Here is a 25,797-nt window from a genome sequence, read left to right on the forward strand (position 1 = left end):
AACTAACAAATCAGCACTCAGTAGCAGTAATACTAACCAATCAGCATTCAGTAGCAGTAATGCTAACCAATCAGCACTCAGTAGCAGTAATACTAACCAATCAGCGCTCAGTAGCAGTAATGTTAACCAATCAGCACTCAGTAGCAGTAATACTAACAAATCAGCACTCAGTAGCAGTAATGCAAACCAATCAGCACTCAGTAGCAGTAATACTAACCAATCAGCACTCAGTAGCAGGAATGCTAATCAATCAGCATTCAGTAGCGGTAATACTAACCAGTCAGCACTCAGTAGCAGTAATGCTAACCAATCAGCACTCAGTAGCAGTAATACTAACAAATCAGCACTCAGTAGCAGTAATACTAACCAATCAGCACTCAATAGCAGTAATACTAACCAATCAGCATTCAGTAGCAGTAATGCTAACCAATCAGCATTCAGTTGCAACTAGAGAAAGAAAGCATTGAAATAGCAATGGAAGTCTATGGGCTGAAAAACAAGGGATGAAAAAAGAAGGGCTAAAGAAGGTGAAGAGGTGTGGAAAGCAGATGAGTGCTTTGCATCAGTGGCCAGTGTCTCCATGGCAAGTCTGGTGGCTCTGGCTTTAGAAGTGCTGAAATATGTGCAGCTGGACAAACGTCCCATGTAAGTCTATGGGGAAAAGAAGATGGAGGGATGAAAAGAGAGATGTGAGCAAGCCTCTTTCTAACCAACCAAAACAGTGTGAAACTTGACGTTTTCTGGAAAGTTCTGAGGGATTAGCTTTAAAACTGCTTGAAAACGTGCTCCAGTAATAATAATAATAATTTTATGATGATGATGATGATGATTATTATTATTATTATTATTATTATTATTATTGTTGTCATTATTATTAGCTTTAAAACTGCTTGAAATTGCTATAATAATAATAATAATAATAATAACAATAATAATAATAATACAATTACTATTACTATTATTATGCCTTGTTAGTTATTAATACTAGTTATTGCTACTACTAGCTAATGATACTAACAGCTAAACACCTGAGAGAGAGATAGAGTGAGAGAGTGAGAGAAACAGAGAGTGAGAGAGAGAGAGAAAGAGAGAGAGAGAATGAGAGAGCGTGAGAGAAACAGAGAGTGAGAGAAACAGAGAGTGAGAGAGAGAGTGAGAGTGAGAGAGAGTGAGAGAGCGTGAGAGAAACAGAGAGTGAGAGAAACAGAGAGTGAGAGAGAGAGAGTGAGAGAGAGAGTGAGAGAGAGAGAGAGAGAGAGAGAGAGAAAGAGAGAGAGAGAGAGAGAGAGAGAGAGAGAGAGAGAGGGAGGGAGAGAGAGGGTGAGAGAGAGAGAGAGAGAGTTTTGGTACCTTGACCTGATTATCACTGTGCAGGAGAAGCCTTATGGACTTTCGCCACCTAGTGGCAGAATTTAAAAGTCAATGTTTGTTCTTATGTGAATACCGTTTGAACAAACAGGCACTTTCTTGTTTCTTCATTGTGTAAAGAATGTATATAGAGAAATACAGCTTGTTCCACATGCTGGTGAATACTCGTGATTATTAGAACTGATATATTTGATGTATTTTGATGATGAGGTTAAAATGATGCTTTTTGTTTTGCATTATTATTTAATGAAACTATATTGATGATGTGCCCTGGAGCGTGGTAGAGGGAAGTCTCTTCACTTCTTTGGTTTTCAGTCAAAGTCGGATTTGTAGTCCTCGTAGTTTGTAGTCCTACAAGTTCAATCAAAGGTCATTTGCTTCACTGCCAATTAAATTATGGCAAAATAAAAGTCCTATCTCAGCCTCAAACTAAAAATGGCAGATGTATAAAAGGTAAAATAGTCCCTGTATTTGCAGGAGCTTATGGTCAGAGCCAAACTTAAACACCATAGTGAATTATTCTCTTCTCAAAATATCTACATTCACATTTTCAGAACAATGTGATTCTACAAATATTTGACTACAAAAGGCATTTGAACTCTGTTCTAATTAAAAGTCCCCTTTCCTATATAGATTTCCTAGAACCATATATTCAGATCCAGGGTGCTGTGGAGTCAAGTGCTGCTATTAAAATCTTGATTAACATAGAATAAATAAAGTACCAGCACAAAACTGTAGTTGGATGTCAGACATCATCTGTTTTCGTCTAACACAGCATGAAGACTCAGCAACCCAACTGTATCTATTTGTGCTCATATTATGATAAAATGTGACATTATATAATATAACATTGTGGCCGCTGCCACACGTTCCATGTTTCAAGAAGGGGCTTTGGAGACGACAGCTGCTGTAAAAGGGATTTAAAATGCGGTTGTTTCATGTTTCTAATGTTGTTCATTGGGTTAAGGTGTGTGTACATGTTGTTAGTGTTATTTTGTGTCAGGCTGTAGTGAGATGGTGGTGGTGGTGGTGGGAGGGGGCGGTGGTGTGCCTTCCATGAGGACAAACTGTATGACTAGAATTGACCTGCCGTTTATGTGTGTGCCTTTTCTGCTGGTGTAAATAAAGAGCACTACTCATGGAAGAAATAATGACCTCTCTTGTGTCTTATTTTAAGCTGATGCCACACTGGTGTCAGAAGTGGGATATTGCCCGCCCCCAAGTAGAAGAAGAGAAAAAGGTGGAAGAGAAACTGACAAAAGTGACAGTGAGGCTTCGTGGCAGCAAAAGAAGCAGCGCAGCCAGGCTCAGCAACAGAGACGGTTAAAGAAACAGCACTGGGGGGGCTCAGTGACAGAGTCCCGCTGGAGCCTGGTAAGAAGGAGACTGCACACATCCATCTCCTGCGCTGCAATGGCACGAATGCCAGGGAACCGTCCTCCACACGCAGCTGCAAGTGGTCACCCAGCGTCATGGCTGGACGGCGGTTGTCACTGTGATTCAGCTGTGCCTAAATCTGGAAGTAAAAGCACTCTGCGAACCTGTCAGCAGAGCCGCAAGGTGACCGCTTTCCAGTGGCGGTTTGGGCAGTCAAGTAGAGAGTGGACAAGCTATTAAATACTTTTTCTCAACATTTCTTCGTTCTATATAGAACTATTTGGTTCTCAAAGAACGCTTTGCATGATTAAAGGCTTCTTTGCATCATAGAACGGTTCTTCAGATTAATGGAGAATGTGTTGTATACCATATACCACACATAACCATTTTAAAAGGGTTCTATATAGCACCAAAAAGGGCTCTTCTATTGTTTCAGTGTCAAGCTTGTAACAGCAGAAGAACCCCTTTGATGCGATACAGAACCCTTTTAAAAAAAGGTTCTGCATAGAACCATCTAGAACACATTCTCCATCAATCTGAAGAACACTTAAATCATGCAAGGTCTTCTAGAACCATTTTCTTTACTAAAGAACCCTTGAAGAACCATCATTACGTGTGTGAGATTGTGCCACACTTTTCCGAGCACACTGTCTATATAGGATATCGGTATACAACCACATACAGCACCTTCTCCACCAGTCTGAAGAACCCTTTCACGGTGCAAAGAACCCTTTAATCACGCAATGGGTTCTTTGAGTATTCATGGTTCTATATAGGACCATTTTCTTTTCTAAAGAACCCTTGAAGAACCATCATCGGGTGAGTACGATTGTCACAACACGCTTTTCTGAGCACATCATCTATATAGGATATCTGCATAGAACCACATACAGCACCTTCTCCATCAGTCTGAAGAACCCTTTCACGGTGCATAGAACCCTTTAATCACGCAAAGGCTTCTTTGAGCGTACACTGTTCCACATAGATCCATTTTCTTTACTGAAGAACCCTTGAAGGACCATCTTTTTTGAGTGTGTGCAAATGAACACTGATTAAAAAGTACAGAAACTACATTTCCCAGCAGCACCTGTTGGTTCGCCCACAGAAGCGCTGCGCTGAAAAAGGAGAGCTACAACGTCACTGTAAAGTGAATTATTAGCGTCCTTGTGGGTGTGAAATGGAATATTATTGTGATATTAATGGTCTCAACATCGCCAAAGCCTGATTCGTGTTTTCAGTTTTTCCACGACTTTTTTATTTTTCAAGCGGGCTTTTATTTTGGCGGAAAAGTCATATGACTTGCCAGCAGCTGCGGCTCATTACGCGGAGCTGCGGGAGCGAAAGAGCCAAAATAGAGGAACCGAAAATCAGTGCAGGAACTTTAAGGTGCCTATAAGAGCTCAGAGGAGTGGAGCGACGGTTTTTAGACGCTTACGGACAAGAAACGGCTCGACGCTGCTGTGCTGGGTTTGTTTTCGTGGCTGCGGCTCTATTTCAGTCTGTCAGCGGACCATGAGCCCGTCTGAGCTGAGCTGAGCTGAGAGGAGCTCACCGACTCTCTCAGAGCAGAGACAGCTGAGAAACCCCGCTCTCTGTCTCAGTTTCTCCTTTTCCACACTCCCTGGATTCGTGTGAGGACCCTCAGGTCACACAGCCGAAGTAGAAGGTGGGGTTTAAGGGGAGAGTGCCCCCCTAAACCGAACTAACCTCGCTGTCAGACGGAGATAGTGACACTGAAGCTGCGCCGTCATGAGTGAACGGACTCCGCTCCTCCACTACCGCCTCTCCGCGAGCATCAATGAATCCGCCGAGCATCACTCGGAGTCCGGCCAGGAGGCGCTGGATCAGCCGCCGAGCGCGGTGCGCCGGAGGTCCGCTCAGAGCCAGCCCCAGAAACTGTCCACCTTCTTCGGCGTGGTCATCCCCACCCTGCTGTCCATGTTCAGCGTGGTGGTGTTTTTGCGGATAGGTAAGAGTCTCCTTTTGTTGTCTACCCTGTAAAACAACTTAGAATCCAGTACTATTGGCTACTGAGATGAATCTGCTTAAAGGGGAACTCCACCGATTTTTCAGAAATTCTCTACAATTAACTATTTAAGATGTAAACAATGTCATGCAGAGTGGTTTGGTGTGAAAGGCTTCATTCTAGAGAAACGTTTTAAGTCAGATTTGTTCCCAGTGGTGGTGATAGGAACCAGACGTCCAGCTCAAAATGCTTTCCAGAAAGTTATTACATGAAATAGTTATGAATATGCTTGATGTCTGACACATTGGTTTATGATAGTTTTGACTTAAAACTCATTTATTTTAATCCGTTCATGGTGGAGGGGTACATGCAGGGTGTTGTAAGGCAAAATAGTCCCCAAAGAAAACCTGTTATTCTCAGATTTATGACTCTTTTTATCATCAACATTCCATATAAATGTAAAAGAAGACATGTGTAGGTGCGCTGGTGGTTCTGGATAGTGAATAAAATGGTTATATTTGTGTTATAGACATCACCATAAAGAAATTTAACCCACTTACACAGACCAATCAGAGTCAACTAAAAACCTCCATGTGTTGTGACATCACAACCACAGTTTACTGGCAGTCTGGCACACTGCATTCAGGGGTCAAGCCAGAAAGCCTCAAGCCAGAAAAAGGGGATATTGGACTCCTTTTTGCCAAAAATAAAGGCCTGAACCTTGATTTATAAGAATATTTGCTGTTTACAAATATATTATTGAGAAAAAATTGCTATTAGATATCTTCCCCAGGAATTCATGCCAAATTGAATAGCAGTCACATGAAATACAATGCATACGTGACATTACTTCCCATAGTGACATGCAGAATACGTGCGCAAATGAAAAGCAACACCCCTGTTATGCTGTCTTTACATCGATTGACCTCTTTTGTGAAAAATGAAATGCTAAATTTGTGTCAGAATTGAATACAATCTGCCTTGAAGTGAGAATAAAGTTATGGCTACATTGCTTTCCACTGTAAATCACTTCAAACAGTGTTCAATCAACGTAATGGATCTTTTATTTTTGATTTTGACACATTTTCCTCAAACTTTTTGACTGAGACTGAGTTTCTCTTGTGGGCATCGCATTTCAATGAGGCAGAATACTTTTAAAGTATGAAAAAGTGGTGAAAACATTGTAGTAGAGGTGTTACTTTTTATTTTGGCATGTGTTCACCAATGTGAGAATTTCTCTGTGTAAAAAAATTATGATAACCTCTGTATTGCCTTAGTTTTTATGCCGTTTCAATCTATTATGGTCCTCTTCTGCATAACAAGCATAAAAAAATCACTAATAGTAAGCCAATGTCTCGGTAGCTAGGTAGCTAAATTTCCCGTTCCACCTTAAATAATCCAGCAGTTCCAACGCCTGAAGTGCCAGAATGTAACTGCTGCTCCATTTAAGGTGGAACAGGAAAATTCAAACAACAATCTGGTGAATATCTGACTTCAGCTTCATATCACTGAAGAATTAGGGGTGGGTGATAATAAATAATTGCCCCCCTCTTTGAAGATCATATGATGCCCTAAATGTAACTAAAGCCCAGCAGTGAGGAGCTGAACTTTACCCTCCTCTGCTGTCACTGCAGACTGGCAGGGTCGCCTACAGAGCAGCGCTGGTAGCTGTTAATGAAGTGATGCTCTTTTTATTTGAGGGTCCCATTTCAGAGGGAAGATTTCAACCACTACCGCTTATAACTCTGTCCAAGGGGCAACACTCGAAAATTAATTTATACAGCACTTTGTGGGGACCCAGAAGTGTGAATACAGGAAGATCTGTGACGTTGTAGGGACGCTTGTCTCCTCTTCATGAGGACAAATGCTTTAAAAGTAAAACCTTAGGTTTTATTAGAGAAAAAACAAAGTAAAGGACACCACTGTGGACACTTTTGCTTTCTCTTCCAGCCTCTCTCACTTCTGACTGTAAACACTGTGGGGTCACACTCGGGTTAAAGGCGAATTCCTCGGAAAAAAATTTCTGCCGTCATTGAGATGTAAACAAAGTCGTTCTTAGTGGCTTGATGTGAAATGGTTCTGATTTGTTTACAGTGGTGGTGATAGGAACTAGGGGTTCTCATGTTTACAGCACAAATATAGCCATTTTTTTTACTCTCCAAAACCACCAGTGACCCTACACGTGCCTTCTGAGTGTTTATATGTAATACTGCTGTTGGAAAAGCAGTGGAAAATCTGAAAAATCATGTTTTGTTTGGGGCCAGTTTCACTCTTCTCCTTTAAATGTGTGTTAAAAATTATTTTAGACCAAAAACTTATTAGAAAGTTTTCGTAAAAAAGTGTCTCAGTCATCAGGCAGTGAATTCATTACCATTTCATGTAGTAACTTTCTGCGAGGGAGCTTTTAGAGGTGGACGTCTGGTTCCTATCACAACCACTGTGAACAATTCTGACTTGTAAGTTTCTCTAGAACAGAGCGTTTCACACCAAACCACTCTGGATGACTCTGTTTACATCTGAATTGTATATTTATGTAGAAATATTGGAAAATGGTGGAGTTGCCCTTTAAGGTTAGGGTTAGGTTAGGTTACAGAAGAACGTGGAAATACCCTACAGGAATCCAGCTCACCTGTGTGGGTGGGGCAAAGAAAGAGAAAGAGAAATAAGCCTTTATCTTGTCATCAGCTAACTAGGTCAGCCGCAGTGGCTCTGAGGAGCAGGTAGCCAACGTGGTGGTTTTTTGTCAAGTAAGACACCAAGAGTGAAACCAGAATCTCCACCGTGTGACTCGAGCTGCTAACCGATGTTTTACCACAAACTGACTCTCTGCACATTCTGCGTCTTGTCTGACCTAATTCCCCTTTTTTTGGGCCAAGATGGTTTCATAGTGACTTTTTGAAGCCTTATTAAACATCTGACCAGCCTGAATGTACATGGAGTGGACAGTGTAACATCCTGCCTGATGTTTAGTTTGAAGTTTTGTGAAGTAGAACCGGTACCACTGTGGTACCACATTAAATAAAAACAGTGAATACAGTGATTTCATACAGTCAATTCAGTGTGTTTCACTCAATGCAGCACAATCAAACAAGACTAATAGTGATCATTTTGTAACGATATGTGCACAAAATGGTTCTTCAAGGGTTCTTTAGCAAAGAAAATGGTTCTATAAAGGACCGTGAAGACTCGAAGAACCCTTTGCATCATTAAAGTGTTCATCAGATTAATGGAGAATGGACCTGTGTGTATATATGTATACATAAATGTCGCTATTGTCAGAACAAAACCTTGTATCTTCAACATGGTAACTTTACAGGAGAACGAAAAAACGTACATTACTTTCAATGTAAGTCAATGGAACCAGACTTTTTTCAGAGTAATTTTGGGCCGTTTCTTTTGGCCCATTCATCATGAAATTTACACACAATGTAAAGATCAACAGGCATTTTCAAAATATGTCAAAAACTGAAAAACAACAAAAATGGAGATGCAAGGTTTTGTAATGATATATGTACAGGCACTGTCCAGAGAAAACCATGCATCTCCATTTTTGTCGATTTTTATTTTTTTACATCATTTCAACACACCAGCTGTCCTTTACGTTGTGTGAAAACTTCGTGATGAACGAACCAATAGAAACACTCTAAAATCACTCGGAATAAAATCTCTTTACAGTAACTTACATTGAAAGGTAAGAGTGTTTTTGGCTTCTCCTGTAAAGTTACTATTTTGGAGATGCGTGTTTTCTTTGGACAGAGACGATACTGTAACAGAAGAACCCTCTTTGTTGCTTTTCTGTATAGAACCATTTACAACACGTTCTCCATCAACCTGAACAACACTTTAACCATGCAAAGGGTTCTTTGAGTCTTCATGGTTCTATATTGAACCATTTTCTTTACTGAAGAACCCTTGAAGAGCCATATTTTTTGAGTGTAGTTTTCACAGTGATAATAAATATAATGATATTGTTCAGTCCTAATTCAGGCACGTGTAGCTTAATGACCAGATAACTGGAAAGGCTGTGATTGTGCCTGTAGTGTTTTCCAGCTCAAGTCCTTCTGCTGCAGTTTAATGTTTTTCTGCTGTATCACAGCTGCTTCAACTCGAGGGACCTGATCATTCGTTAATAATGTGATTCCAGTGCCAGAGAACCCACCTCTGTGAGTGGACCAGACAGCTGGAGCTGGGAATTAAAAACATTTTAAAAAGATTTTTTATGCTGTTAAGTTATAAAAACATATGATGTTTTTCAGATATGACTTCTATATCAGATTTACAGAACTGTTAGAAAGGCATTAAATAAATAAAGGTAAAGAGTTTCCCCACTTTCCTATTTCCTGTCCTACCCTTTCCCACTTCTGTCCCACTCAGTCCTGTTTCCTGTCCTACCCTTTCCCACTTCTGTCCCACTCAGTCCTGTTTCCTGTCCTACCCTTTCCCACTTCTGTCCCACTCAGTCCTATTTCCTGTCCTACCCTTTCCCACTTCTGTCCCACTCAGTCCTATTTCCTGTCCTACCCTTTCCCACTTCTGTCCCACTCAGTCCTATTTCCTGTCCTACCCTTTCCCACTTCTGTCCCACTCAGTCCTGTTTCCTGTCCTACCCTTTCCCACTTCTGTCCCACTCAGTCCTATTTCCTGTCCTACCCTTTCCCACTTCTGTCCCACTCAGTCCCATTTCCTGTCCTACTTATTCCCACTGTCCCACTCTTTCCTATTTCCTGTCCTACTCTTTCACACATCTGTCCTGCCTCCTGTCCTACTCTTTCTCTACTTTTGTCCTACTCTTTCCCACATCTGTCCTACTCTGTCCTGCCTCCTATCTTACTCTGTCCCAGTCTGTCCCACTTCCTGTCCTACTATAATTCTATAAATATAAAATTATAGTATATTTGATATCATTTGAATAACTTCTAGTTTTTATTGTGTGTAAAATTGTAATGTAAACGTATCGGTTTTTGTGACATCACAAACACACGTAATTGAAAATGGGCAGTTTTTGCAGCGTATCATCAGTATATGGACTGAAGAGGTTTTTTTTTAATTTCTGCACATTTTGGTGGCTCAAGTCATTCAGAGTGCTTTGATGTGAAATGGTTCATTACAGGGAAACTTACTCAGATTTTTTCCAGTGGTGGTGATAGGAATGTAGTGTTAATCATGGTAAAATAGTTCTGAACTAAACACGTTTTGGGACTTTTATGCCTCAGAATGCCCTGCATGTCTCCCTCCGCCACGAAAGGATTATGTTTTCCGAACTATCGTAAAATGATGTCTTAGGCATCAGGCGGTGAATTCATAACCATTTCATGTAGTAACTTTCTGTGAGGGAGCCTTTAAAGGGGGACGTCTGGTTCCTATCACCACCACTGTGAACAGTTCTAACTTTCTAGAACTTCAAACCACTCTGTATGACTTGGTCGACGTTTTAACTGTTTAATTATGCAGAAATTTAGAAAAAATGGTGGACTTCCCCTTCCCATTGAAGGGTATGTTTTGAAGCTTGAAACAATGCTGTATCAAACTCTGAAGTTCAGAAAAGTTAAGAAAATGTGGTTTTATTTGATGTGGGTCCTTTAAACTTGCTGTTTCCGGCTTTGGAAAACTCTGCATTCTCGTCTCGTCAGTTGAGTGTGAACTGGGCTTTATTTGTTCTCCGCCAGAAACCTCTCCGTTAATGGGGTCAGCTGTGAGAAAGTGTTGGACACGCTGCTTCAGTCAGACTAGCATGTGGTCGCGTGAAGTAGAGATTAACTTCAGGGGTTGTAAGAGCTGCTTGGGTCTCCCTGCACATGCGCACTTGCTCCCTCCTCGTAGAGGGACCAGCTCCAGCTGTAGTCTCAAGCCATTAATCGCGCTCACATGACGAAAGGCTCAGACCTTTAGTCCAGTGTGGAGACACGCTCTTATCCGTGAACTGTTTTATTAACCGGCCTGTTTCTCCTCTTTGTTTTCTGCTCAGTAGCCCAATGAAATCACGCCCATGGTAAGATGCTGCGTCAGTGTTGTCGCACATTTTAGGCTTGTGGCTTGTGTCTTGTGAGTGGTCACCATCTTTGCACGTGCGTGAAGGAATGCCTTAAACCACACGAATGCACACACACCTTCCTCGTGTTGTTATGCATGTGTGCGCATGTGTGTGTGAAAATGCACTATAATTACATTTAAGTTGGCTTGACAAAGCCAACGTACTGGCCTTCGTTTTTATTGTTCTGCGCTCTGTTTTCAAGCTGCGGGAATAGTGTGCCTGTGCTTTTGGAAGCGATTGCAAATAACTAACTGCCACAAGTGATGTCACACAGTACATCCCTCTCACTGCCCCTCATAGACAGTACATGCAGGCTAGCAACAGCCTATAATACTACAGCAGTAGTCTAGACTAGAGATTCTTAGCAAGGGATGACAAAGCATTGGCCAAGCAGCATCTTAGGAGCCGCCTGGGTTAACATAACAATGGCCTAACAACACCCCACACACCTGGGATACGGTAGCAACATCCTAGCAACACCTTAGCAACCAGCTGGGATAACAGCAGCAGCTTAGTAACAACTTAGCAATCACTTTCGATACCATAGCAACAGCCTAGCAGCACCTTAGCAACCACCATGGATACCATACCAGCGGCCTAACAGGATCTTAGCAAGCACCTGGGATAACAGCAGCAGCTTAGTAACAACTTAGCACTCACTTAGGATACCATAGCAACAGCCTTACCACCTTAGCAACCACCTGGGATAATAGCAACAGCTTAGTAACAACTTAGCACTCACTTAGGATACCATAGTAACAGCCTTAGCACCTTAGCAACCACCAGGGATAATAGCAACAGCTTAGTAACAACTTAGCACTCACTTAGGATGCCATAGCAACAGCCTTAGCACCTTAGCAACCACCTGGAATAACAGCAACAGCTTAGTAACAGTTAGCAACCCCTTAGGATACCATAACAACAGCCTAGCATCACCTTAGTGACCATCTGGGAATCCATAGCAACGGCTTAGTTTGTTTGTGCTGTTATTGTTGTTGTTTTTATTAATACAATGGACAGAAACAGGTTGTAATAAGCTGGATGTGTCTTGGGCTGCATGATTTGGATGTTTACGTTTTAAATATATGTGTTTGTGTCTCCGCATCGCAAAAATATCAGATATTGGCAGCACTTCACAATTCCCGTATCGGTACGTCCCGACTGCTGATGTCTACAGTAGGACTGACGTTTCAGATGCATCATATAAACCATAAACATGGCGAACGAAACAGGTTTTACAGCTTTGTTATGGAAACAAACATTATGCTCTCTACAGTTTACATTCGCCTCAGATATAGCTGGAAGCAAAAAGTGTCTGATGATAAAGTAATACAGAATGTGTTGATAAACGCATTTAAATATGGCACTAAATTGAGAGAAAACCGAACTTAAGTAGATATAATTATGTAATTTGTAGACGTAACTTATTACCCTTTTATTACTGGATGTACTGATACGCTTCAGTCATACTGCAGCTTTTTCAGTTAGATGTCAATATTACTAAATTTCTAAAATTACAGATAAGCATATTTTAGGTGTATAAATGTAGAAACACACTATACTGTGATACACCAGGCATAACATGACCACCTCCTTGTTTCTACACTCATTGTCTATTTTATCAGCTCCACTTACTATATAGGTGCACTTTGTAGTTCTACAGTTACAGACTGTAGTCCATCTGTTTCTCTGATACTTTGTTAGCCCCCTTTTACCCTGTTCTTCAGTGGTCAGGACCCCCATGGACCCTCACAGAGCAGGTACTATTTGGGTGGTGGATCATTCTCAGCACTGCAGTAACACTGACGTGGTGGTGGTGTGTTAGTGTGTGTTGTACTGGTCTGAGTGGATCAGACACAGCAGTGCTGCTGGAGTTTTTAAACACCTCAGTGTCACTGCTGGACTGAGAATAGTCCACCAACCAAAAATATCCAGCCAACAGTGTCCTGTGAGCAGCGTCCTGTGACCACTGATGAAGGACTAGAGGATGACCAACACAAACTGTGCAGCAGCAGATGAGCTATCGTCTCTGACTTTACATCTACAAGGTGGACTGACAAGGTAGGAGTGTCTAATAGAGTGGACAGTGAGTGGACGCAGTGTTTAAAAACTCCAGCAGCACTGCTGTGTCTGATCCACTCGCACCAGCGCAACACACACTAACACACCACCACCACATCAGTGTTACTGCAGTGCTGAGAATGATCCACCACCCAAATAGTACCTGCTCTGTGAGGGTCCATGGGGGTCCTGACCACTGAAGAACAGGGTAAAAGGGGGCTAACAAAGTATCAGAGAAACAGATGGACTACAGTCTGTAACTGTAGAACTACAAAGTGCACCTATATAGTAAGTGCATAAAACGAACTCCAAGACATGGTTTGATGAGTTTGGTGTGGAGGAACTCCAGTGGTCTGCACAGAGCCCTGACCTTAACCCCACTGAACACCTTTGGGATGAACTGGAACATCAATTGTGAGCCAGGCCTTCTCGTCCAACACCAGTGTCTGACCTCACAAATGCTCCATATTAATGTGCATGGTTTGGAAATCGAATGTCCAACAAGCTCATTAAGATGTGATGGCTGGGTGTCCGCATACTTTTGGCCATATTGTTTCGTTTCATTGTATATCAGTGTTGGGTTCAATAGAGAAGTATAGTAATATAAAATGAATCTAACAGTACTGTCTTCTCTCACATTGTGTGTGTGTGTGTGTGTGTGTGTAGGGTTTGTGGTGGGACAGTGTGGTCTGTATCAGACCGTGGCCATGTTTCTGGTGGCGTATTTCATCATCAGCATGACCGTTCTCTCCGTCTGCGCCATCTCCACCAACGGAGCCCTCGACGCTGGAGGAGCCTACTGTATCCTTCACACGCACAGTGGTTTGTCTTGCTATACTTGTGATGACCTTCGTTGATTTTTGCATTGCTTTAGCCAAATAATAGTACACCTAAATCTAACCCTAACCTTGAAGGGGAATGCCACTATATTTTTAAAATTTACACATAAGTTAACTGTTGAGATGTAAACAGTCATTCTGAATGGTTGGATATGAAATGGTTAATTTTAGAGAAACTTGCCAACTGATTGATTTCTTCATAGTGGTGGTGATGGGAAACAGGGGTCACAAGGTCAAATATAGGCATTTTATTTGCTGTCCAAACAGACGACTGTGCCTACATGTGTTTTCTGAGTTTTTATATGTAATGATAAATCTGAAAAATGTTTTCTTAAATGTCTTCATTTTGCTTTGCATTACCCTACATATACCTCTTTGCCATGAAACTTACACATATAACGCCTCAGACATTAGGCAGTATATTCATAACTCCTTTTATGTTAACTTTTTGTGAAGGAGCTCTTTAGAGGCATTAAACTCTTCAGACGTCTGGTTCCTATCACCACCACTGTAAACAATTCTGACTCTGTAGGTTTCTCTAAATGGAGCATTTCACACCAAACCACTCTAAATGAATTTGTTTGCATCTTAACAGTTGAATAATGCAGAAAATTTGGAATAATTGGTGGGATTCCACTTTAACCTCAGTGTCCAAACGGCAGCCATTCTGGTCTTTTAGTTTTTTCCAAAAAAATTGAATGTGCAGTGAAAACAGGTGCAAAATTGTCGTGTTGTCCTGTCATTGTGAGGACACATGGTGCTCATTAGGATATGACAGACACACACACACACAAAAAGGTCCTCACTTGTGCAAAATTGCCATGTCGTCCTTTGATTGTTGGGACTTGTGTGAAGACTAATACACATGTCTTTGTCTTGCTATACTTGTGAGGACTTCCATAGGTTTCTGTTGATTTTTGTATTACTGTAGTCCAAAAGTACTTCACCTAACCTTAACCTCAGTATCCAAAAGGCATTTTTTCTGCTGTTTGAAGTTTTCCAAAATAGTGCAATTTGTAGTTAAAATGACACACAAATGTCATGTCCTATCATTGTGAGGACATGTAGTCCTTACAAGTATAGCAAAACAAGAACGCGAAGACTGAAACACACAGACACACACTTTCCATTTACCTCGTAGAGCTGCTTTCCTAATTGCCATCATTCCCTTGTCTTGTACACTGGTTCAGTAGATTTGTGCATTAGTAGTATTAAAATAGCACATTTCTGTTTGGACCTGCTTTATTTTTATTGATTGATTGATTGATTGATTTTTTTATTTATTAATTTATTTGTTTACTTACACACTATTTGTAAACACTAGGTTATTTTTACATTGTATGAACTAGTGTTGCTCTGGTACGGGCGCTTAAAGGCATTGTCGGTATCGGCGATGGAGATTCTGATACATATGCCCGATACCGTGAAGCAAGTAAAGGGGGCCTAGCAACACATCAGTGGTGTGGTTTGACGAGCAGCCATAAAAAAGCTCATGTCAGTTCTGTAATGCTAGTATTTCGTGGTAAGGCAGTAGTTGTGGGTGATATACCAGTTGGAATTCTTCTTAAGGTATTAAGTCAGGAGTCCTTCAGTAATCCTCAGCCCTCACCTCCCGCTGTGCGGTCAGTTATAGCCTGAGTTAATGTTAGTCCAGGTAGTTACTGAGGGAGTGATCTTTGGAAATATCAGTTAACCTTGACTTACTTTCACACGTTTGAGCTGAATTCCTGAGATCAACAAAAATTATAAATGAAAACTATAACAGCTCACCTCAGAAATCGGGATTTCAGCCTGTGAGTTTAATTTTTAATTGTGTGGTGAAAAAAGGACCACACGTTAAACTTTAGCTCCTGTAAGTAAAAACTGTTGCTGCAGTTACACTGAACTGGAAAAAGGCTTGAACTAATGAGAAATGAAATTTTATATGCTAAAATAAAAAAATGCCTGCAATTATTTGTTGAATTTTAAGAGCTGTGTTCCAAAATCTAGGCTGCAGTCGAGGTAGGTTGCATTTCTCAGCCTCTACATCATAGAAGGCCATTTCAAAGTGAAGGACCCTTCGTATGCAGCTTATGTTCTGAGTGGTTTCGGGACGCAACCACGAAAATAGCAGAAAACAAAACTTTTTCATATGACACGTTTATTGTGTAGTGCGTGTTGTTTGGACGCTGTGTGTGAGTGTGTGTTCTCCTTAACCCAGTGTGTGTGCAGATATGATCAGTCGAGCTTTAGGGCCGGAGTTTGGAGGCAGCATTGGCATCATGTTCTTCTTCGCTAACGTGTGCGGCAGCGCCCTCTTTGTGCTGGGGCTGGTGGAGGCCGTCCTCGCAACGTTCGGCATGTCTGAAGGTGATTATGTACTGGTATATATGTACTCGTACGTAAGGTAGCGATGCATCTTAAATGATTACAGTGTTAGAGAACAGTTGATCTTCCAAGGCGATGAATTCTATTATTTTTTTTAGTTTTTATTTGCACTTCGGTCATCATTGGTGAATTTCTTCATTATTTCAAAAACTGAGGCCCCAGATAGCCTCTGCATTGTTTGGCTGGATTCTGCGAATTCAGCGTGATTTTATTTTATTTTACATGAACAGAGATTATGAACTGCTCGTCTACTTCCGGTTCTCATAGAAACAGTGAAATACTGGGGTCGATATTTTTACTGTTGATTTGCTGCAGCTTAAGCTGTTTGAACACTCTGACTGGTACATTTTTATTCACTGTTTCTCATTTTTATTACGCCTCCAATCATTTATAAAGTCTTTGATTTTGTCAGTTATTATTTATTAGAATTTTTGGTTCATCCTTTTTTCTCTTTTGGGGGCTAAAATTTGGGGGCATCCATAAGTTGTTATTAAAGTTACTGTAATCTATAAAGTATTTATACGTTCATTGTCTCTGAATTGTCTTTCTCTTGCTTCTTTCTTTCTTTCTTTCTTTCTTTCTTTTTTGTGCACCCTCCCCCTCTCCCCTTTCCCCTTTCCAGATGGTGTAGACTCTTCCTCTAAGTATGCGGTGTTGCCGGTGAGCTACTGGTGGTCTCTGCTGTACGCCACAGCCATCCTGCTGGTGTGTCTGCTGGTGTGTTTGGTGGGCGCTTGGATTTACGCCAAGGCCACCTTCCTCATCTTCCTGGTGGTGATGGTGGTGCTGGCGACCATCTTTATCAGCTTTTTCGCTGTAAAGCCGCAGACGGTCACTCTGCCTGGCCCCCTCACCAACTCCTCCCCCACCACCGCCAACTTCACCGGCTTCAAACTGGACACGCTGCGCCGAAACCTCGGAGGTGGGTGTGTGTATGTGTGTTCTGTGTGTGTGTGTGGCGGGGGGGCTGTTTGTAAAGGTTAGGCCATGTGTGTGTGTTTGTTTTTCGTCTTGTTCATCTGGGTTTTCGGGCTGACCCAGATTAAAAAACACTCCAGCGTTTTTCAACCTTTTTTGTTCCGATACTGATCCGATATTTTGAATTCGAAACTGATATCAATACAATAGTATTTCTCTTGGTGATGCTGGGCCGTTGCTATGATAGCTGAGGTAGTTGCTAAGGTGTTGCTAGGTTGTTGCTATGCTATTTATGAGGGTAGCTAAGGTGTTGCTAGGCCGTTGCTGTCATATTCCTAGTTGTGGCTAACTTGCTGCTAGGCTTATCCTATGTTACCATAAGTGGTTGCTAAGGTGATGCTAGACCTTTGCTATGGTAGCCCAGGTGGTGGCTAAGGTGTAGCTGGGCCATTGCTGTGTAATCTCAGGCAGTTGCTATGGTGTTGCGACACCTTTGCTGTGCTGTTTCATGTGGTTACTAAGGTGTTGCTAGGCCTCTGCCATGATAGTTAAGGTAGTTGCTACGGTGTTGCTAGGTCTTTGCTATATAATCCAAGGTGGTTGCTAAAGTGTTGCTAGGCCATTGGTATGCAATCCAAGGTGCTTTCTATGGTGTGGCTAGGATGTTGCTACAGTAGATGAATCAAAAGATTGGGGGAGAAAGTACTTCTTAGACCTTTTGTGGTCAGCGTTTAATGTGGAATGGGAAATTTGAATAAACAACTAAGCTTATCCTCTTCAGAAAGTGTTCTTATCACCATTACCTTAGCGCTAACAACAGAAGCATTATTGAGGTTTATTTTTTGTGCTAATGTTTTGACAGAGCTTTGACATTTATGGCCCGAGTTCAAGGCTTAGTGGTTTGGCCATACAGCCCCCTTCTACTTATAAATGAGCCCTGTTATCTATAACGTTTCGTTTTCATGATGTATCACTAATATATACATATATATACATATATATAAAAATCATACATGGTGCGTCCGGGAGGCCTTTTCCGTATGACCGCCTGTTTAGTCTGCAGCGATATAGCTTGGCCAAGTCACAAAGTTATGTGGAGTGCTGTTCCTGCAGGAAGTTATTTGAATGGAAGATGTGGGGAAAACAGTTAAACAGTGTACTGTTCATGGCTGTCAGTAAGCAGATGGATCATTACAACATTGCACACACAATGCCTGAAGTTTGTTTTTCCCACTTTGCTGAGGAATTCTGTCTGGACTTAGCAGTTTGTTCTACATTTCAACCCAGTGTGCTATTTGATACACAACAACCAGTCAGGACAGAGCTCATTTACATTGTCTAAGGCTTGAAGAGAGATGGTGAGAAAAAGGCCATGTAAATATGTATAATGAGGCATAATCCAGTTCACTGTTACAGAGCTGCCATAACCATATCATATACAACCTGCACCAGTGGCACTGACGTGGTGGTGGTGTGTTAGTGTGTGTTGTGCTGGTGCAAGTGGATCAGACACAGCAGCGATGCTGGAGTTTTTAAACACCTCAGTGCCGCTGCTGCACTGCGAACAAAAAATATCCAGCGAACAGTGTCCTGTGACCACTAATGAAGGACTCGAGGATGACCAACACAAACTGTGCAGCAGCAGATGAGCTATTGTCTCTGACTTTACATCTACAAGGTAGGAGTGTCTAATAGAGTGGACAGTGAGTGGACACAGTGTTTAAAACTCCAGCAGCACTGCTGTGTCTGATCCAGTCACTCCAGAACAACACTCACTAACACACCACCACCACCTCAGTGTCACTGCAGTGCTGAGAATGACCCACCACCCAAGTAATACCTGCTCTGTGAGGGTCCATGGGGGTCCTGACCACTGAAGAACAGGATGACGGGGCTAGCAAAGTATGCAGAGAAACAGATGGACTACAGTCTGAAATTGTACCTATATGATGCAGCTGACTGCAGGAAGTGGCTTCTTCAAATAAATATAAAGTACATTAGAAAAATATAGACAATGGGTCATATTTAAAGTGGAATTATATTATTATAACATTTCTTGTGTTTGTGTTTAGCTGATTACACAGTGGATTACACAACGGGGACGATGATGACGTTCGCCACGGTGTTTGCGGTGATGTTCAATGGCTGTACGGGAATCATGACGGGCTCTAATATTTCAGGTAAGGGTGTGTCAGAGAGAGAGAGAGAGAGAGAGAAAGAGAGAGAGTTCCTGTAAACATTATTACTGCTTGTTTAAGGGAGGGGTCCAAAGGTCATCATATAAAGACTGTTTGCATTGTGTGCACGTGTTTACCTGTATGCAAAATGATAGGTGTATGGAATCAGTTTCAGTGTCCTTTATTGGTAACATTTTTACAAAAAAAACATAGTTAATACAAAACCAATTCCAAAAAAGTTGGGACGCTGTGAAAAATGTAAATAAATGTAAATAAAAACAGAATGCAAGGATTTGCAAACCTCATAGACCCATATTTTATTCACAGTAGAACATAGAACACATATCACATGATCAACGTGAGACATTTTACCATTTCACGAAAAACTTTAACTTATTTAGAACTTGATGGCAGCAACGCATCCCAAAAAAGTTGGGACAGGGGCAAGTGGTACTAATAAAAAACAGCTGGAGGAGCAATTTGCAACTAATTCACATGACTGGGTATAAGAAGAGTATTATAGAGAGGCAGAGTCTCTCAGAAGCAAAGATGGGCAGAGGTTCACCAATCGGTGAAGAACTGTGTCTAAAAACTGTGAAACAATTTCAGAATAATCTTTCTCAACATACAATTGCAAAGACTTTTGAATATCCCACCATCTACAGTACATAATATCATCAAAAGATTCAGAGAATCTGGAGAAATCCCTGTAAGGGACAAGGCCGATGGCCAATATTGGACACGTGTGATATGCAGGCTCTCTTCAGGTGGCGCTGCATTGAAAACAAGCATGATTTTGTACTGGAAATCACTGCATGGGCTCAGGAACACTTCCATAAATCACTGTCTGTGAACACAGTTCAGCATGCAGTCCACAAATGCAAGTTACAGCTGTATCATACAAAGAAGAAGCCATATGTCAACACGATCCAGAAACGCCGCCATCTTCTCTGGGCCAAAGCTATTGTGAATAAAATATGGGTCTATGAGATTTGCAAATCACTGCATTATGTTTTTATTTACATTTATTTACATTTTACACAGTGTCCCAACTTTTTTGGAATTGGGGTTGGAAATCGAATTATCAAGTAATAGTTTATTATCTGTTACTCGATAATTGGCTAATCATTAACTAATGAAGTATTTCATGTTATTGGTTATTAATTCATATGCTAACATCACTTTGTAAGACTCACACAAGCCATTACTTGATTGTGGATTACAAATAACTGAAGTTATTTCTGCCGCCCCAGATCTAAAGTGATGTCACAGCATCTTATTCTTGGCTCCTCCCACCTTGCCCTGCCTTTTCATTAGTGTTTCCACCTGTATGCAGTTTGTTACCCCTCCTTTCCCAGGTGGTTGCTAGTCTTGTCTTTGGTGTAAGCAGCTCTCAGGCTTCAGTTTGCCTTTGTCTGCTTCATGTTTTGTTCGCAGTGTTGCTTTTTGCCTTAAAACCGATCATCTCACTCCCAGGTATCAAGGCAGGATTAGAGAGGAGCGTTTATTAAAGTCATTTATGGACTAATATCTTCTGTTCTGATGTGACAAAGTTTGTGTATAACTTTTGGGCATTTATATATATTTCTGTAGTTTTTCACTTTACACTATGGGTTGAAAAAGTGTTACAGATATTTGACATATGACTTATACATGATTTGTAAAACATGACCAGCAAAAGTATTGCTATTTTGTAGTATTTACCAAGTAATTTGGAGGCCTTGCATATTTTTAGTGGGGTTTACAAGATACACATTGCATTAGCAGCCAAGATTAACATTTTTTGATCTCTTTTGTAGATACACAAATATTCAATTATAGTGAATAACATTTAAGCTTCTGAGTTGTTTATCATTTATTAGTTATAAGACATATATAGAAAAAAAGTTGATATATATTAAGATAAGTAGACTTTTACTCTACTAACTAATAATAACTAAGTTCCTGGTTGGTACACGATTTGAAGCTGTAGCTAGGCCTAGCTTATATGTCTGTTATAGAATAATGTGAATATACTAATTAATGAAGAATTTAAACTTGTTACTTAGTGTTGCCTCTTTATTTATATGTCTTAAAATGGTCAGGAATGAAAAAGACTGTAATAGTCTCATTTAACTCTATTGAACCGAGCGTCTCGCTGGCGAGACGCTGAGATTTTGGAGGCAGTTCCTTAAACTTGCCACCAGAGGAGACATAGGCCTTTTTGACACTGACCTCAGTGAACCTCGTCAGTGTGTAGAATTAGAGCGTTCTGCATCCTACTGTGTTTCCTATCACTGTATTAAAGAAGCCCGAGGCCTCCTTCATTGCTGGATATGTTAAGTGAGCTCAAGCAGAGCAAAGCTCTGATCAGTGAGTCCTCATATTTGGTAGGGTTTATCAGAGTAATGGAAAAAGTGACTGACTTATGACTCACGTTTCTGTTCATGTGTAATGTTTTTCAAAACTACTTTCATGTGATCATGTTCTTTACATAGCAAATAAACACAGCAGCCCCATTAATATGTGAGAAATCATGCCTGAAAGGGACTCACAGTTCATGCCTTAAAGGGATACACAGTTCTGGTTGCTGTGACTTGTTGTTTTTAGTACACATAAGAAAATATACTGTCTGAGAGGCTGATTCTAACATTAACCTAGAATCTGAGGAGCCTTTTAAAAGAACTCCTTTTACAGCCTATAAAACACTTGAAATTAAATAATAATAATAGAATAGTTTAAACATCTGTTTTTAAAAATAAACTTTGGGATACCATAGCAACAGCCTAACAAAGCCTTAGCAACCACCATACACCATAGCATGGCAGAGCAACACCTTAGCAACCACCTGAGATAACATAGCAATGGCCTAGCAATATCTGTAGCAATGCTCTGGCAACACTTAATTGACCACCTGGGGTACCATAGCAATGTCCTAGCAACACCTTGATAATGGCCTGGCATATGAAAGCAGTGGCACCTTAGAGCACCTTAGCAATGGCCTAGTGGTACCAAAGCAGCAGCATAGCAACACTTTAGCAGCCACCTGGGATTCCATAGCAGTTGCTTAGCAACACCTTAGCAACACATACCTGGGATACTGTAGCAATGCTCTAGCAACACCCTAGCAACCGCCTGGGGTCCCATAGCAATGGCCTGGCAACACCTTAGCAACAGCCTAGGATATAATGGTAATGGCACCTTAGAATATCTTAGCCATCACCTGGGATTCCATACCAGTGGCCTAGCAACACCTTAGCAACCACCTGCGCTCCCACAGCAATGGTCTAGCAACACCTTTGCAATGGCCAAGAATATGATAGCAGTGACACTTTAGAATGTATCAGAAACCGCCTGGAATTCCATAGCAGTGATTAGCAACACCCTAGCAACCACCTGGCATAACAAAGCAGACCTAGTAGTTCCAAAGCAACAGCATAGCAACACTTTAACAACCACCTGGGATTCCATCCGGTGGTGTAAGCAACACCTTAGCAACCACCTGGGAGAACATAGCAACACCTTAACAACCACCTGGGATTCCAAACCAGTGGTGTAGCAACACCTTAGCAACCACCTGGGAGAACATAGCAACACCTAAGCAACCATCTGGGAGAACATAGCAACACCTTAGCAACCAGCTGGGACACCAGCAATAGCCTTAGAGCACCTTAGCAACAGCTTGGGATTTCATAGCAATGGCTTTGAAGTTTATTCACAAACTTTTTCCTTGTAATTTTGATATAATTTTTTAGCCAGTCTATTGAGGGGTGCCAATAATTCTGTAGTTGCCTGTGAATATTGGTGCTTTGTCAGTGGAGACATTTTCATACATACTGATAAATATCAGCCAGTTTCATCAGCCAAACAATATAACAGGTCCTACTGTGTAATGACCATCGAGTCTATGTGTATGTTTGTTTTAGGTGACCTGAAGAACCCGAGTTATGCCATCCCTCGCGGAACAATCACTGCGGTCATCTTCACTTTCATCATCTACAACCTGCTGAGCTTATTGGTGGCCTGCACCTGTGACAGGTGAGCACTCTTCACAGTCTGTATTAGCCAAAAAGTGGAACATACTGGCGTTTTTAACCAGATTTAACCAAACACACAAAATTAGCGCTTGGACAAAGAAAAGAAAGAAATAAAAGAGAAATAAAAGACGTTTTAATACGCGCCGCATTCAAATTGCAGCCTTTATTGATAAATTTCATCCTTTTCAGGTGATTATATGTGGTTGAACTATGGGGCATCACTGTCGGTTATATGAATAATCAAGTAATCTGGAGCTGGATTTTGACAGTTGAATAATCAGCTTTTATCATGCTCATACAGTAACAAACGATGCATAGCCTTTCAGAATTTCCATGATATTTATTTGTTGATCAAGTAGGACTCAGTGCTGATTCATCTAGCATGTGAATTTTAATCTATCAAATCTAACAAATCATTATTTATTTATTTATTTTTGTTGAGTAATCTAATCGATTAATCATGACCCCTCTGAATCAGGCGGTTATTTTTGGCCAGCTGTGCCTCGTGTCGCATTAGTTCATTTACAAGAGAGCTTTTAAAAGGTCTACAGTTTATTGTAGACGTGTTGTGGTTTCTCAAAAAGAGAACCAGTGAAGTGTCAGTGCCAGTAAAGCACGCCATCATTTTAGTTTTGATTTGGAACAGGACAAAACCAGCTGTTTGGTTCAGTGTTAATAAGCAAGCATCCATAGAAGCTCTGAACAGAAGCATCTTCACCACTCAAATCTGACCAAGTGCCTCAAAACAGGATGGTGCTTGGAAAGTGTGAAGTTCTTTGCTGGCCAGGTTGGTCATCCAGCCTGAACCCCGTTGAGCAATAGTTCACTCACTGAAAACAAAAGTGAAAGTGCGAATCTTCCCAAAGAAGCAGGAACTGAGAACCGCTGGTCTGGTAGAATGTCACAGGAGAAGATACCCTGTATTGTAAAGTACCGAACATTTTTTAAAAGGGTCTGCCAGCCTAAATCTGCCATGTTGCGTAATATTCAGTAGTACAGCTTTGCATCCCTCAGACTCATCGGTTCGACAGAATTTATGATTTTGTATGCATTTTAATCCATTAATGTTTTTTTACTACAATACCCAGCATGCAAGTGTACCAAGCAAGCACTGGGAATGTCCCATGGCCATAAATAAAGGGATTCACTCATGTACCAATGATGAGGGTGATGTAGCCTAGCACTGATGATGGCTTCTGTCTGTATTAGCCTGCTAGCAGGAAGTACATTTTAAACAGCCTGCCTTCCTGAATCCCCCCTAAAGTGCTTGTAGTTTTATGGAAGTTCCCCTCGCCTTCAAGATCTCACAAGGGGCTTTTTGCAAACCTGAAAATCTCCCTCTCGGGACTGTTTTGGCAAGACTGTAGGCAGTGGTTGTCCTCATAGGCGGAGTTTGGGTGGAAGAGGTGAAGTAAAACGATTTGAAAGAGACTTGACCATATGCACCTTTGATGAATAAGAGCCAGTGTCCACACAAGCCAGGTTCAGACAGCACAGCTGCTCAGTGTTTGAAAGCAGAGTTGTGTGCTGAGAGATGTGGATCTAGGGATAAAAAGGAGAAGAAGAAAACGGAAGAGAAATAGAGAGAGTGGAAGGGAACAGATGTCCTTACCGATCGTCATTCCCTCTTTAGCGTAGGGCTTTTACGCCGCCTTAGTGCTCTGAGTGCACACACTTTACTGCTGTGTCAACAGAGAAAAAGACAGGGGTAGATAGAGAGGAGAGAGGGGTAGAATGAGAGGAGAGTGTAAGAGAGAGAAGAGTAGAAGGAGAAAATAAAAAGGGATAGAAAGGAGTAGAAGGGGGAGAGAGGAGATAAAAGAGGAGTAGAAGGAGAAAGAATAAGAAAGGGTGAGGAGATGGAGCAGGAAGAAGGGAGAGCAGAGTAAAAGGAGAGGAGTAGAGCAAGAGGGGAGGAGAGGAAGCAGGAGTAGAGATGTAGATGGAGAGGAGAGAAGAGAGGGGTAGAAGGAGAGAAGAGAAGAGTAAAAGAAAAGGCAAGGAGAATAGAAAAAGAGGAGGGCGAGAGAAGCAGAAGTAGAAAAATGTAAAGAGAAAAAATAGAGGGATAGAGAGGTTTAGAAGGAGAAGAGAGGAACAAAGGGGTAGAGGGAGAGGAGATGAGAGAGGAGTAGAAGGAAAGGGGGTGAAAGTAGAAGGAGAGAAAAAAAGGTAGACAGAGAGAGAACAGTAGAAAGAGAGCAGTAGAAGGAGAGGAGAGAAAGAGGAAGATTCGAGATGAGAGGAAGAAGGAGTTGAAGGAGAGAGAGAAAGGATTAGAAGGAGAAGGAGGAGGGAAAGATGTAGAGTAGGAGTTAAAGAGAAAAGAGTAGAAGGAGAGGAGAGCACGCAAGAGAGGAGCAGAAGGAGAAAAAAGAGAGGGATAGAGAGGATTAGAAGGAGAAGAGAGGGACAGAAGGTTAGAGGGAAAGGAGTAAAAGGAAAGGGAGAGAAGTAGTAGAAGGAGAAGAGAGAGAGGTGGGAAAGGAGAGAAAGAGAAAGGTTAGCGATAAGAGAGGAAGAAGGAGTTGAAGCAGAAAGAGAAAGGAGTAGACGGAGAAAAAAGAAGGGGAGAGAGAGGAGTAGAGATGTAGATGGAAAGAAGAGAGAGGATTAAAAGAAATGGAGAGAGGAGCAGAAGGAGAAAAATAAATAAATAATAGAGAGGAGTATGAGG

At 41.4% G+C, this 25,797-nt stretch overlaps 1 protein-coding gene across 1 annotated transcript in view; it reads left to right on the forward strand.

Moving 5' to 3' along the window:
* Nucleotides 1-3,743: 3,743 nt before the first annotated feature.
* The window catches only part of zgc:153039 (uncharacterized protein LOC767698 homolog), a 96,592-nt gene continuing 74,538 nt past the window's right edge, over nt 3,744-25,797 (forward strand). The window contains exons 1-6 of the mRNA XM_036562754.1: nt 3,744-4,714; nt 13,470-13,604; nt 15,854-15,991; nt 16,632-16,931; nt 19,000-19,107; nt 23,010-23,121. Coding sequence (XP_036418647.1) covers nt 4,495-4,714; nt 13,470-13,604; nt 15,854-15,991; nt 16,632-16,931; nt 19,000-19,107; nt 23,010-23,121 — 1,013 coding nt within the window. The 5' untranslated portion in view covers nt 3,744-4,494. The remainder of the gene's footprint in view (nt 4,715-13,469; nt 13,605-15,853; nt 15,992-16,631; nt 16,932-18,999; nt 19,108-23,009; nt 23,122-25,797) is intronic.

The sequence above is a fragment of the Colossoma macropomum genome, unplaced genomic scaffold, assembly GCF_904425465.1.
Source record: "Colossoma macropomum unplaced genomic scaffold, Colossoma_macropomum, whole genome shotgun sequence".
NCBI classification, from domain to species: domain Eukaryota; kingdom Metazoa; phylum Chordata; class Actinopteri; order Characiformes; family Serrasalmidae; genus Colossoma; species Colossoma macropomum.